The sequence below is a fragment of the Zosterops lateralis genome (genome assembly GCF_965231275.1).
Source record: "Zosterops lateralis genome assembly, chromosome: 4".
Taxonomy (NCBI): Eukaryota; Metazoa; Chordata; class Aves; order Passeriformes; family Zosteropidae; genus Zosterops; species Zosterops lateralis.
Window position 1 is genome coordinate 24,883,924 of NC_139765.1, and position 14,832 is coordinate 24,898,755.

The 14,832-nt window shown below is 52.2% G+C and overlaps 1 protein-coding gene across 4 annotated transcripts; it reads left to right on the top strand.

Annotated features, from left to right (window-relative positions):
* Nucleotides 1-18: 18 nt before the first annotated feature.
* On the top strand, nt 19-14,777 carry CSDC2 (cold shock domain containing C2). 4 transcript variants are annotated; one of them, XM_083859917.1, is made up of 5 exons: nt 19-166; nt 3,574-3,722; nt 11,941-12,206; nt 12,445-12,567; nt 12,842-14,777. In XM_083859917.1, the coding sequence occupies exons 2-5, from the start codon at nt 3,657-3,659 to the stop codon at nt 13,002-13,004; spliced, it is 618 nt and encodes a 205-aa protein (XP_083716043.1). In that variant the 5' UTR covers nt 19-166; nt 3,574-3,656; the 3' UTR covers nt 13,005-14,777. The 4 variants fall into 4 exon arrangements, 3 of the variants coding, with proteins under 3 accessions (XP_083716043.1, XP_083716044.1, XP_083716045.1); XM_083859918.1 differs by lacking the exon at nt 3,574-3,722; XM_083859919.1 differs by lacking the exons at nt 19-166; nt 3,574-3,722 and adding an exon at nt 5,702-5,871.
* Nucleotides 14,778-14,832: the final 55 nt, after the last annotated feature.

The window sequence follows — 14,832 nt, forward strand, 5'->3', positions numbered from 1 at the left end:
TTGTCCCTCCGCGGGCGGGGCGGGGCCGGGCCGGTGTCGGGACCCGCCGATGCCCTGAGGGAGCCGGGCTGGTTTTGGCCGATATGAACGTGGAAAGGGGCCCGGCACTCCGGCGTCTTTCATAGGGATGCTGTGTAGGTCCCTCCTTCCCCTGCACCCGCGGCAGGTGAGTCTCCGGGCACTTTCTCCTGTGCCACAGCCGGAACAGTTCTCAGCTGCCGTTATTCTGATTTGTCATTTTCGTAAACTCCAGTCTAGATAGGGCAGCAAAAATCACAGAAGCACGGGACAGGTCAGATAGGAAGGGACCACAGTGGGGCATCTGGCCCAACCTCCCTGCCCAAGCAGTGTTGATAAATAACATAGAGAATAGAAACTTTCAGAGATAGTCTTCTATGTATCCTAAATAGATAAAGATATGTGTAGATAAAGAATGCCTGCTTTCTATTGCTTCAGATTGCGTTAGAAAGCTTATTGTCCAGCCATGTTTGTATCATGGTCACCTCAGAGCACACAGCATAGGAATTGCATCCAGAGGGTTCTTGCATTCCCTCTCCAGTGAGAGAGACTCCACACCCTCCCTGAGCAATCTGTTCCAGTGGCTGGTCACCTGCACAGTAAAAAAGTTCTTCTTCACATTCAGGTGGAACTTCCTGTGGAATAGTTTCTGCCCCATTGCCTGTTGTCCTATTGCTTGTCACCACCTGGAAGAGCCTGGCTCCAACCTCTTGACACCCTTCATGTACTGAAGAAGCTGAATGGAGATTAAAGCAAGCAGGAAAGCCTGACATCCTCCTTCAGTATAAGAGAAGCTATCACTTGCAGGAAATGAGTTCTACTGGAGTTAAAATTTAGACAAGGAGAGGCACATAGAGTCAGTGCAGTTCCCTTCTAACAGGAGATGTTTCATGGACTCAATCTGTGTTTCCACATTGTAAACTGAAACTAGAAAAATGCACCAATACACATTGATGAGGTCCCCCCTTAGGTTCCCTGGGCTGAACAGGCCCAGCTCCCTCAGCCTTTCCTCCTAACAGAGGAGCTCCAGTCCCCCGATTATCCTTGCTGCCCTCTGCTGGATCTGCTGCAGGAGCTCCATGTCTCTCTTGTGCCCAGGAGCCCAAGGATGAAAGTCTCTGCCTCTCTGATGGCCATTTCTTCAGCTGGTTGCCCACGTGTCCTGCAAACCTCAGTGGGTTTATAATCTTCTTTGCACCTGGAAGTTCCTCACAGCTGTGTCTGCCCAGTGCTTTGGTCAAGGTTCTTTTCAGGGACAAACTGCCACCGTACTCATAATTTATGAGTGTTAATTGCCTAAGAGAAACCAACCCCAGTCATATAATTGTTGAGGCCTCAGTGCATTCTGCAGTGAAGGAATCAGTGTGAGGGAGAAGCAGCATGACGGATGGCAGAAAACAAGGGGGTGTGCTAATGTCTGAGGTTTGTCAGGGAAAATGAAAGGAGGTTGTTTGAAGTCTGTTTAAAAAAAGATCCGCCAGGAAAACCAAACATCCCTGGCTGACAGTGAAAACTGCACTGTCAGCATTATGGCTTTGATGCAAAGGCTACATGTGTCATCCCCCACCCTCCCTAGCAGCGCGTGGTGGAGGAACAGTAAGGAGCAGTTTAGGTAAGAAATCATTAAATCTGGAGCTGTCTGGGAAAGGGAGGGGAAACAAGGTTGGAAATACCCTGGTTAGGCCTTATTAAGAAGATACCTGTCTTGGACAAGGAGGTTCAATTACTCTGTTTTATCAGGGTCTCTTGGTTGTGGGCTTGTGGGTTTTTTTAAAATAAATATGTCTGGTCTACCCATGTTTGGCATTTTTGTATTAAATAGGAGGCACAGAAACAAGATTTCCCCTGTCACTTGGGAAGAGCAGCATTTTTCTTGGAGCAGCATCTACTGTTCCAACAAGGAGCTCTGCTGCCAGCACAGCAGACACTACTCTATCAGAACACCTCAACCCAAATCCTCAGCATTTCTTGCTCTTCTTGTCCTATTTCAGGGAGCCTTTCAAAGGCTCCTTTCTCCTGCACTCCAGTCATGGCTGCGCTAATCTCAGCACAGCACAGTTGTGCTGGCTCATGTGCTATGTCCCTTGCTGTTCTGTCCTGGCCTCGTGCACATCTGGCAATACCAGGTTTGATCTTTATCTAGTGCAGCTTTTGCAGGTGTCTGTAGCTACTTTTTCAGAAGAGTGAATTGTTCTCAACTCTGTCTTGACAGCAGGGGAAGAAATAGCTTTGGTACCACACAAGGAAAGAGAACTTAGGCACTGTTTGTTTTGGCAAGGTGATCACTCTGGATGCTTGTATATATGAACTGTAGGGTTAAGTAGGGGCATCCACTCAGGGACCAGTAGACTGAAATACCTGGGAGAACATGGGAGATGGAGAGAAGTGGATTTGGACAGAGTCATATCATGCTTCCATTTCTAGCCCATTCTTGAGCTAACATTTTCCATGCTTTCAATAACTGTGCCCCATCAGGGGCTTTGGGTACCCAATACAAAGCAGACACATCTTCCTTCAGCCTTATCCACTGCCCCCAAAAACCAGCTGTGTGAGCAGCAGGTCTGCAAGGCCTTGTTTCACACTGTGTTGGGCCCTGTGAGTGTGCTATGAAGAACAGCTACCAAGCAAGATGCACAGAATCTCTCTCTTGTATCAGCCCTGTGATTGCCAACAAGGATTGAATGCTCTGTTCCACTCTTTAGTAAGGACCATAAGATTCTTCTTCTCTGTGCAGCTTTGTATTTTGGTGAAACGTGCAGGTATTTTGATTTCACACTGGGAAAACTGAATTGAAATATGTGCAGAGAAAGCTGGTGATGGCAGTGTCAGATGAGCTTCACTGCCTCTGGTACCAGGCTGAAATCACCCCAGAGGTGAGTCTGAGTCAGTGTCTCAGCCTCCATCAGTAACATCCCAGGCTGTGGGAAATGATTGCTAGTCTCACTTTCTTCAGGTAGCCCCTCCCCAATCCCAAGTGGTACATGCCTGGTCTGTCTATGCATGACAGATGTTGCTCTCTTCCCACCTAGGTTTTCTCCCTGGAGGAATTCCATATTTCTTAAGTGCCATATTCAATGTAAAAATATAAACAAAAGCCAAATTTTGCTCTGTAAAATATGTGTGTTGCCTCAACTCAGCTAATGGTAGTGCTCAGAGTTACACTATATTTATTGCTGCTGCTGAACTGTCTTGCTGTTGGAGATGATATGAACAGCTTTGTTTTGCTGAGTTGTCTCCTTTTCTGACAGGAGCGAATATCCAGAAATCGACAGTGCCTGTACATACCTTTTTACACTTAGCCATAAAGTCTCTAGAGTCTCTCTCAGCAGTATTGGGGCTTTTCCAGTATTTCAGAGCATGGTTCTCAGTTGCTTGATTGTTTTGGGGTTTTGTTTGTTTGTTTGTTTGGGGGTTTTGTTTGGGGTTTTTTTGTTTTTGTTTTGGTTTGGTTTGGGGTTTTTTTAAGGTTTAGCTGCTGGAATTCCAGGGTTACAGAAGAGTTTTTCTGTCCCTCAGAGAAAATACCAGACATTTCTCATTCTCTTGACTGTACAGGAAAACTGGAAAATAATATTTGAAATTACCTGAAGGGTTGCAACCTTTGAGGAAAACAAAAGGAGCCCCAAATTACATGGTTTATGATCTCCTCTATCCCCACATGCCCACAGCTCTTGGAGAAAACTGGCTCAGGGATGCTAGAGGAGGTGAGTGATAATTTGCATCTTGACAGTTCTGGCCCTCCTTTGATTGACTCCAAAGGAATTATGTATCTTCTCACATAAAAAGTCCTCCATGGTCTTGCCTTTGCTTCCATCTCTGCAGGTATCTCTGGCACACCCACTCCCACTCTCTGTTTGATCAAATCTTTCCCTCTTCTCCTTTTATCATTTTTGCCTGCTTTAGACTCTCTGCCTCCTCCACTGAAGCACATACCCAGAATTACATTCCAGCCAAACATACTTCAGGTTCCCTGTGCCTTTTCCATCAAAAGCCTTTATATAAGACAGCCAAAGTTGTCCCTCAAGAAAGGAGAAGCCATCTCTGGAGAAACTCAGAGTGGAGATTGAGGGTTGACTGGGGCCTCCTACCCTTCTTTTACAAAGTTCTGTAAAGTAGACCAGAGAGAAAAGACTTGTGGTATCTGTACGGTGTGAATGGGGCCCCTGTTCTGTCATGGAAAACTACTTGAAAAGCCACAAACAGAGCATGATGGGCAATGGCAGAACCCACTGGAACTTGCAGTTTCAATGTTTCTTGGTGGCCTTGCCATGGGCTGTTCTCTTCTGCCTATGGAGTTTTTTTCTGCATTATAATTCATTGACAGGAGAGAGACAAGTGCTTTGTGATCTCATCCCTCTGTCAAAGCCCTTGGGACAGCCCCATATCAACACCCAGTACCTGGATGGATGGATGGATGGATGGATGGATGGATGGATGGATGGATGGATGGTACAGCCAGATGAAGTAGTTGTGACCCTTTCTCCAGACTCTGTGCCATGCCTCGTGGTTCTCACACAACTTGTGCACCACCCTGCAGCCCTGAGGGCTGTTTGTGGAACCGGTCTAGTTGGCATCACCATGTTCAGCTACTTAGAATGTATCAAGGAGAGAGTTTAAGAAAACAAAAGCAACCCACAACCACCCCATGTCACAGGATGCCCATAACAACTCCCTGCAGCACTAACAGAACACCATGGTTGTTTGGGGTTGTTGTAATTTTTATTCCAAGATCACAAGTACTTGCTTGGTAAAGTGCTAATTGTTGACTACCTTTCTACTCCAAAATGAGGCTGATATACCCCGGAGTTATGCCTACCCAGCCTATTCTTACCAGCCTCCAATGATGGAGACCCTGGTGCTTGGCCAGGCAATCTACTTGAGTAATTATCTGTCTGTTTTGTAAGAAAGTGTTTCCTAATGTCTAACATCAATCTTCCTCTTTGTAATTTAAACCCCATTACTCCTCGCCCTAATCCCCAGTGGAATCAGAAAACGATTCTGCCCTTGTCCCACTGCCCTACACCCCAACTAGAGAAAGTCTCAGGCCAGTTTATGGCATGGCTTCTGCCCATGGAGGTGGCTCCCCTGAGCACGGTTACACAAGCACAGGGGAAAACAGAAAGGAAAATCTTTTGGCACAGTGCGCTAATAGAAATGATACCCTTAGATTGCACCTGGGTTTGTGATGGCTGGCTGTGCGCCCAGAGGGCGTGGGGAAGTAAGATGGGTTTGCAGCATGTGCCTTCCGTTCTCTCCTACTGCACCCGGGGCGAATGCGGTACCCAGGGGTGCTTGGGCAGGCGGGAAGGCCGGCTGCAGGGCACCAGTGACATTTGGAGTGACAGGGGAGAGGTTTCACCCATTGTGAGGGACCCTGTCCGCATCCCTGCCTGCAGTGCACACATCTCAATCCTGCTGTTCCTACAGCCTGTGGGGGGGGGCTGCCCCACCGCGTCTGGCCGTGCCACCGATGTGCGTCACTTTGCGCAACCGGAGCGATGCAGCCCCCTGGGGCCGACCCTCATCACCTCCGGCCCCCCATACAGACTTTCTCCTTTAAGCCTAGCTAGCTCAGAAATGACCAGGCTGATCCCTCCCACCTGCTCGCCCTCCCTGGCCCGGCCCTGACGTCAGGGGAAGGCGTGCGGATGCGTGTGTGTTCGAGGCGCGCATCATCCACACATCAGATACCGCAGATTCACCAGGCGGCAGGCAGCCAGCCGAGAAAGCTCCCCAGAGCCGGGCTGCAGGCGAGACCACTGCTCCTCGCAAAGTAGCGGAGGAGCATCCGGTCCCTCGGAGCACCGATGCTCTGCAGAGCGCAGCTCCAGGGAGCCCGTCGTTTCTAAGGAGGTGAGTAAGGGGAGGCACAATGGCCATGCAGCGCGCCCGGGCTATTGTAGCTGGAGATTAAACTTCACGGACCACCTTCTTCTTTGAAACCTGCTTTTTTCTTTTGACGATGGAGAGGTGCGAGGATGAAGCGTGACTTCCCTCCTCCGGTTTGGTTATTCCCCGCCAGCCTCAGGAACAATAACTCCCCTGGGGTGGCAGCGGCAGTGCTGCACGTCTGCTTTGGCTTGGGGGCAAATAATCCAGAGTTTTGCCATGGAGGGCTGTGCTCATCTGGGATCCAGCTCTCTGATTGCCGGGTGAGCAGGAGGCAATTTGTGAAAAATCTGACTTATTAAAGTAGGCTGATAGTGATGGGGGCTGGAATTGGGATTTCTTTGGACTGGCTGCACTATTCCTGCCAATGGCAAGATAGATCCACAAAGGAGGAAGGAAGGACATGGATGAAGATGTTTATGCCAGGTCTTTGAACAGATGCTATGCTAATTAAAAAAATAAAGACCATCACAAGAAAGCAAACAAATACTACAAACTTTGTATTTGGGAATGATGATTATGCATAGATGCTTAAACGGTAAATCAAACCTCCATGATGGTTTCTTCCTTTGCTTCTCCTTTGCATCTGTCAGCCTGCTTGCTCTCCCTCATGGCCTCCCTGAGAACTGGGCAGCCCAGCACTCACTAAGAGAGCTTTTTATAATCAATCCATAAGGGTGACATTCATATTTTAGCGCTAAGCAGGCTGTATCGTAGGCGATACTATCTCAGCAAAGATCTCTGGAGTTGGGAGTGTGATTGGCTTAGCTGGGGAGGGGATGGTGTCAGTGTGCATTGCCCAAAAACCACCTAGCTTTATTTTTCCTATAGTAATTTCTCTCATCAAAGGGGTTGTAATAGGGAGGGTAGGTGAGAAAATTGCTTTGCTTGGTATTTAACTCTTAACATGATCGGGTGACCAAAAACAGGAGAGAGGCAGCTGAGAGGCTTTCATTAGCATCAGACAGAGGCAGCATTTGTAAAAATCTGCCAGACACCAAGGCTATGAGCCTTCTCCGAGGAAGGAAGGATGGAGAAACAGCTCAGCCAGTGTTGCAGTGGCCCTGCTGAATCGTGGTTCCCCAGCTAGTTCCTGCCCTTCATGGCAGCCCCCCTGGGATCTCTGCTGGCCACTGTGTTGTTGTTGAGTCCTTCAGCAGGTGAATATGCCCAGCAGCTGAAGAATGGGATTTTTGTTTTTGCATTGAGCTCTGGGGACATGCGTATGCGTCTGGAGGGGTGTAGCTCTTCTCTGTTTCAGCTTGTGTTCAGACAGGTCTGGGGGGGCATCAGCCTCCCCGAAAATGGCAGTGGGCCAGAGCATTGCTTTCTGTGCTCCATGGGGTGAGGAGATGGATGCTGGCAGCTGGCTATGGAGGTGAGGTGTCTTTTTGACATACAGAGACCTTTTTTCTACTGGGGCGGGTTTCGAGGGGTAGTAAACCTGACTCCGGAACTGGAGCCCCTGGCAGGTGCAAGGGATGGAGAAAACATGATGGAGAGTAGCATGGAAGAGCCCGTGCAGGAGATTGCTGCAAATGGCAGCATAGGGAAAATAACCTCCAGCTCCTTGGCTGGGGCGGGCTGAGCAGTGGCACTCGGGGGAGTCGAGTGTGGCGGCAGGCAGCACCCGAGCTGGGGATTTACAAAGAGAAGCGGCGCCCTGAAAGGGAACTGCCCATGAAGGCGGCGATCTGGCCAGCCGAAGGGTGACGTCCAGAGCCGGAGCCTGACGGCCGCCAGTAAACGGCCACCCATCCACCAATACATCCTGGGCATCCCGGGGGTTCCAGTGGATGGGAAGGAGCACAAAGAAACGCCGCACGGGAGGGCCGACTCACCGACGTCGACTAAGCTAATTAAATATGTATTCCCCAGCCCGGGCGAGGGATTGTGAGGATTTTTTTTTTTTTCCGCTGCCACTAATGAACGGGGAGTGGCAGACAGAGGCTGCTGCCTCTTCAAAAGGCTCTTTACCCCTTCTAGGGGGCCTTGAAAGGCTGTTTAGTTAAACAAGGTCATAGCCAGCACCCAAGTCAATGTGTTTGGCTTTAAAGAAGGGGAGAGAGACAGTGATTTTATTTGATAAACCGCACACCTTTCAGTTGCTGCTGATGAATGGGGTACTTGGATCTCGAGATAAAAGCTGATGTGTCTACTGCCTGTCTGCCTTAATTGGCCTGGGTTTCCTGCCTCCGCCTGCAAGGGCTCCTGACTGTCAGCTCCGCTTGCTCAGGAGTCTGCCCTCCAAAAAATATAAAGGCAAGGCTGGCTTCTGCTGACAAAGAAGACCCTTTCATCAGAGGGCTCTGGGGTTTGGCTTTGAGATGTTTTTTGAGGGGAGGAGGGAAGGTAGGCAGGGTAGGAGGTGCTTTTATGAAGAGCATCCTTCCAGGGAGCCCTCGGCTTGCAGCCACTGTCCTCCTTGGCTCGGAGGACTGTCACCCCGGGAGACCTTCGGAGCAAAGCCACCAAGAGGAGACAGGGAGGAGCGAGGTGGAAGTCCAGCAGTGGCGGTGGAGGGTGGTTATGCTAGAAAGGCTTCCCATGCCCCAGGGCAGAGCTGGGCTGCTGCAGTCTCTCCACTTGCTTCCTCAAGTGACCCGGATTTCGTCCCTGCACTGCATACATGTGTGGGGTGGACATAGTATCATGGTGTGGTGTCAGCCAGGCTGGGAGAGACCTGAGGTGAGGAGAGATGCTCTCATCCCCAGAAGAGGTTACTGTGACCACAGGAGATTGAGGAGAGAGTGAAAATGCCTCTTGTGTCGAGGTACTTCCTCCTTGTCCCCTGCTGGGGCTGCATTGTGGAGAAACGGTTGGGAAGAGGATGGTGAGGTGGAGAGCAGGGAGGGAAGGAGGACAGTAGAGGTTTTCCCTGATCTGTGTCTGGGCTGGGAGGAGAGGAGACATTGGCAAAGATACGCTTGTATCCCCACTCTTCTCTCAGCCTGCTTTTGCCCTGAGTTTAATTTCCTTGGTTCCTTTGCAGCAGGGATTTAAAAGAAGTGGGAGGTAGGATATGGCCCTGGAGTCTCCCACATGCCAAAGCTCCTATTCAGCCTCAGCTTCACCAGCACCACCAAAGCCAAGAATTCAGCTGCTGGGCACCAAGGCTGACCAACAAATCTGGGATGCTTGATCCAGGTGCTGAAGAGCGGCAAAGTGCTGCTGGCTGAACGAGACAGCCTCGGCATGGCCCCAGGACAGGGATCTCTGCTCCAGCCCCTGCTTCAAGCAGGAGATAGAGCAGGCAGCTCCATGACATACCCAGGCAGTGCATCTGCCAAGGATGGGGATCCCACAGCCTTGCTGTGCCTTGTCCCTGTATTTATACCAGTGAGCTGCCACCCTACACCAGGGCTCTCCTCCAACATTACCATGGGCCATCCAGAGAGCCCTCAGAATGCCTGTGGGGGATTGCACCTAGTTTGTTCTCCCACAAGGAGCAAACTCAGCTCCTGGGGACAAACAGCAGTCCAGGAGGGCTGCTGCCCTCAGCTCTAAGGAGCAGACCCTCTGCCTCCTCTGCAGTGCCCAGCATGCTCCCGTTCTTCACCACCACTTGTCCCCCATAACAGGGAGCCTTTGAGGGCACCTGAGGCTGGCCTGGTCCTACAGGTGAATCTGGGGCAAACCCACTCTTGGTTGCCACTTCACCAGCCTTTTTGTCCCTGCAAGCTCCCCCTCCTGTGCACCCCCTTGTTTCTTATTTTAATTTTGCCTCTGGGAATCTTCCATTTTTCCAGTCCCTTGTGGATGCCAACCAACTCCCTCAGCATACTAATAGTTTGCTCCAAGCATCGTCATTCAGGTTACATACCCTCCATTGTCCCTAAACTGGCAGGGGGACGGAAAGGCCTCTGTGCAGAGGAGGCGAACCATGGTGAAGTCATTTTCATAGTGATGTGGCAGAGAACTGAGGGCCATTTCCCCCAGATCATCCCACTTCTTCAATTCTGACACCTCCTGGGAAGGTGACAAACCCTGCAGTAATGCATGGAGATCACATAACTTTTCTCCACACTCCTAAAGTGGCCAGGCTGCTGACCAGCTGGCAGGTTGGTCAAATGGGGGCACAGATGGGAGCTGTGAGGCAGCTTGATCTGGCTTTGGGGTGTCTCGCTTGGGTGCTCCCTGAGCCTCTCTGAACTCCTTAGGCATGGAGAAAGGAGATGTGGAGCCTGGGAATGGGAGAAGGAGATGCTGAGCCAGGGCTTGGGGGAAATACATGCTGAACCTCGGCATGGAGGCAGGAAATGCTGAGCCTGTCAGGCCAGGAGCTGAGCAGCCCCTGTCTGGGGTGGGATGTGGAGCAAAGGCAGATGTATATGCTCCAGTTGCTGCATGGAGGAGAGGAGCCACTGAAGCACAGGGAGGGTTTCGTGTGGGGGTGGGTGGGGAGCCAGGAAAGGGAAAGATGGTTTGGAGGCATTTGCAGCCACAACTGGAAGTTGTCTCAGAGGGCAGGAGGAATGTGGTGGCTTCTGCCTTGGAGTAGGACTCTTGTGTGGCCTTTACTGCCTGGGCCTGGGGGTGAAGCTCTGCAGGGCTGAGAGGGGGTAGCTGGCTGAGGCCCATATGGGCAGCATCCCATGGCAGAATCCATGCTGGACTGGCAGCCATGGTGGGCCCAGTGGCAGGCACAGCCCCTGGCAGATGAAGAAAGTGGAGGTGCGTGAGGGGAACAGGAATTGCCTGGTCCCTCCTTGAATCTTCAGCTGCTCCAGAAATCTTTTCCCATGTCCTTGGTGCCTGCTAATTTCAGAGTGGAGGTGACCCCTTTTGCACATCCCCCCAGGAACTTAGTGTCTCAAAAGGCCATGGTGAGTCAGAAAAGAAATTAAATATTCTCTGTGTTTTCTGATGTGTGCAGGTGTTGTCCCAAAAGATGCTGCATGCCCCAGTGGGGTGGAAAAGGGCTGATGGGAGTGCTGGGAAAGGGGATGGTAACTCCATGCGATATCAGGCTCCTCAGCTCCAGGTGATGGAAACTCCTGAGCTTGAGGAACCGTGGAAATGGGTGAGCCCCCACCCAGTGCACCCAAAGAGAGGTGCCCTCAAGCAACCCCTGGCATGGGGCACCCTGGGACAAAGGCACCAGCATCAGATGCAGCAACTGATTCCAGTTTGATAAAAATCAACAGAGCAAGGCCTTTCTGAGCAAGCAGCTGCAATGCTGATCACACATCAGAGCATCTGAGAGGCTTAAAAGTGCACAACCTCTCCTATTTCATGCTGGGGTGCTTCAGCAAGTACGAGTGCCATTGTGATTTCTCCCATTGGCAGGGTTTCTGCCCCTTAGGGCTTTAACTCCCCGCAAATGGCATGATGCCTTCAGAAATGAGTCTGATGATGGCAGCAGCAGGAGGTTGTGTTGTGTAGTGGCTCCACTCAGATGCCTGAGGGGCATGAGGGCTGCTGGCAGCCTCACCACATTCTCCTGGTGTTCCTTCTTCCTGTAGGAATGTGCTTGGATGGGTGGCAGCAGCTGCTGGCTGGGGCTGGGGTTGTGTCCTAAATCCTATGGGGCTGAAGCAACCTCCTGTGCTGAGAAAACCTCAGACCCCTTACCTTGATGTACTGACCTGTCCTGTCAGCCTTTTTTCTTCTTTTTTATCAGAAATCTCAGGATGGGGGAAGTTCTCAGAGCCTGGGACTGGAGGCCCAGGCATGCTGGCACTGCATGGGCATCCTTCCCAAAATGGTCCCTGCCTGTGGCAGTCCACTGCTTCTTTTCCCAGGGTGTGCTTTTTACTGACTTAATCTCAAATATGTGGGATTATTCTGGCAACTGAAAGGTCAAACAAACCAGGTTCTTCCCTTGGGATTGGTTTTCTGGAACATCCCCGGTGACTCCAAGTGGGACAGGCTTCCTGGGGCAATTCCCAGTGCCAGAGGTTGGTGTCCAACGCTGAAGGCAGGCAGCATGCTCCCACAAATGGCTGGGAGCTGAGGGACAATTCCTGACAGCAAATTATGCCAAAAGCCTCGCAGAAGGCCCTGTAACCCCCAGCCCCTTTTGCTCCCCAGGTCAACAGCAGTGGGCCCAAAGGCCTGGGCATCCTTTCTCCTGCTGCCCACCCACCCGATACCAAAACGGAGGAGCCCACTGACCCCGCCATGTCATCGGACCCCAGTGCCCCACCGGCAGTGCCACCCCTGCACTCCCCCAAGTCGCCAGTGTGGCCCACCTTCCCCTTCCAGCGGGAGGGCAGCCGCATTTGGGAGCGGGGCAACCTCCTGCTACGGGACCTGCCCAGCCCCCTCCCCACCAAGAGGACCAGGACCTACTCTGCGTAAGTACCTGGAAAGTTTGGGACTGTCCAATTGAGCCGTGGTCACCTGCAATACTTGCAGACCCCTTTACACCTGGTGCACTTAGCCAACGTGGTGCCCAGCATCACCTGCCCAGAGTGCTTTGGCTGGGTGCCATGCACTTGGCCCAGAACCATTGTGTTCATAGCAAAAAGCTCTCCCTGTGCCGCCTCCTGGGCAAATGCCACCAGTGAAAAAATCTTCCTTTTTCTCCTGTAGGACAGCACGTGCCTCTGCTGGCCCCATCTTCAAGGGTGTCTGCAAGCAGTTCTCTCGCTCCCAGGGCCACGGGTTTATCACCCCAGAGAATGGCACTGAGGACATTTTCGTGCATGTGTCTGAGTAAGTCCTAGGGCTGTGTGGTGCTGGAAGACCCCAGGGAAGCCGTGCCATCAGCATGGGGCTGGAGACTTGTGGGCTGGGGTGTGGATGTCTCAATGGGGTGGACGTGGGTCTCTGCTTCTCCTGTACCCTCCATCACCTGTGGGTTTTCTTTTCCAAGGCACAACTGGTGGTTCAGGTGCCTTCCTTTGTTCTGGGTGGTCTGGGGCAGGGGTCCATGTCTTGGCTGTAGCACCACTACCACTACCACCACCTCTCCTTTCCTCTCCTGCAGCATTGAGGGAGAGTACGTCCCAGTGGAGGGGGACGAGGTGACGTACAAGGTCTGCCCCATCCCTCCCAAGAACCAGAAGTTCCAGGCAGTGGAGGTGGTCCTCACCAACCTGGCACCCCACACGAAGCATGAGACGTGGTCTGGCCAGATCATCGGCTCCTAGGCGCCCAGGGGGGCTGCCAGCCACTCAGCCCCATGGAGCAAGCCTGCCCAGCCACTCACAAGGGGTGTGGGGGAGCTGAGGCGGTGGCGGGGCCAGGGCTGCCCCCAAACATGCAGGCGTTTGCATTCAGTGTCTTTTATAAGGTTACAGTTTCCTTTCTCTGTGTGTGTGTGTTTGTAAGTGTCTATTGAGGGGGCCAGGGGAAGCAGAGCCCTCCCTGATTGTCCCCCAGTTCCAGGGGCAGCACTGAGCCCCATGTTCCATTCCTTGCTCCTGAGGCCATGGGAACAGAGGAACCAGTCCTATGCCCCAGCCCTCCAGCTATACTGGGCTGAAGCAGGTGCTGAGAGCAGGAGGGGGTGGGGAGAGGTGGAGTAGCTCAGCTGTCCTCCTGAACTCCGCTCTGGCAAGATGGACACCCCACTCAGTCCACAGTGGGACAGCAGCAGTGGGATATGCCCTGGTGCAGGGACAAAAAAGGGTGGTGTGGGGTGGCATATCACTGTGCAGGGTCTGGGTGGCTGAGACCCATCCCCATTGCTGGCAGCTCACAGCATCCACCTGAGCCACATCCCTCCATCACAAGATCTCAGGTCAGCAATGCCAGGGGGAGGTGACTAGTTTACAGATAGCAAAAATTTAGTTGTAAGAGGCAGACAGCTGCTGGCAGGGCACCCAGGGTGCTTGGTGCTGTGCCTGGGGGGCTGCATCTGGACATGGAGCAGGGGGCACTTGGCACCTCTGTGCTCCCCACTGCTGCCAAGCAGTAACACATTTTTCTTGGCTCAGTGCTGACGTGGCTTTGGAGAGATAGACACTTTCTCTTCCTTCTCTTGCCCCCCAGCCCCCTTGGGGACCCTCTTCCCACACATGTGTGTGTGTGCACATCTGTAGCTTGCTGGGGTGGTGAGGGGCTGAGGGGTCAGAGCACCCTTGGCCATGGGGCAAGTGCAGCCACCTCCTCCCCCGCCCCTCAGTGTAGGAAGGGTCTTGTATACAAAGCACAAACTTTGTTTTTGGTCTTTTCTGCCAAACCCTGGCCAGGTGGGCTCCCACAACCCCAGGAAGCGACAGGGCAGAGAGCACTGGGACAGGGACAACACGCACTGGGCTGGTCCTGAGCTCATCCCAGAGAAACGATGCTGATGCTCCAGGAATTACCAGCATCTTAAGGGGTTCAAAGCACTGTTGGGGACAGTGGGGTGCCAGCAGGTCCCCCCGAGCAGGACAGGAGGTGATAGGGAGCTCCTAGAGCACTGTGCCAGCAGGAGCTGGCACTGCTGGTGCTCAGCATGGATGTAGTGGGCTGTTTCCCACCATTTTTGCTGCCACTGTTGCCTACAGGGCTAAGTGGGAGAGGAGCAGAGGAAGGCTGGTTCCACGCAGGACAGTTGGGCACTGTGGATTTGGGAGGACCACACATGCTGGTGTGGGGATTGCCCCAGGACCCTCCAGTCCAGCTCACTGCCAACCCAAAGCCTGGTTCTCCCAGGCTCAGACTCCAGGCATCCCCAGGACATGCAGTCAGCTTGGCCAAGGCAAACTGTTGGATTTCTTTTTTTTTTTTTTTAAATAAACTAAAACCCTAGACTTGTTGGTGTTTTTACTCTGCTGTGGTTCCCACCTGTCTGACCATGTGTCAACCTTTGTAACATTGGCAATAAACCATTAAAAGTGACTTTCCCCACGAGCCCTGCCTATCCTGGCTCTTTGTCCTATGTGCATGTGTCACAGTGACTCTCTCAGGTAATGGACCTGGAGCACCCAGGAATTTATCCAGATGTCAGAACAGACTCACCCACGGTATGTCCCCGAGGTGGCTGGAGAT

Bases quoted from the DNA above. Each gene is read 5' to 3' on its own strand.
- CSDC2 (XM_083859917.1), top strand. From the start codon at position 3,657: ATGATCTCCTCTATCCCCACATGCCCACAGCTCTTGGAGAAAACTGGC. The intron at 3,723-11,940 runs GTGAGTGATAAT...TTTGCTCCCCAG, and splicing joins GCTCAGGGATGCTAGAGGAG to GTCAACAGCAGTGGGCCCAA. The intron at 12,207-12,444 runs GTAAGTACCTGG...TTTCTCCTGTAG, and splicing joins AGGACCAGGACCTACTCTGC to GACAGCACGTGCCTCTGCTG.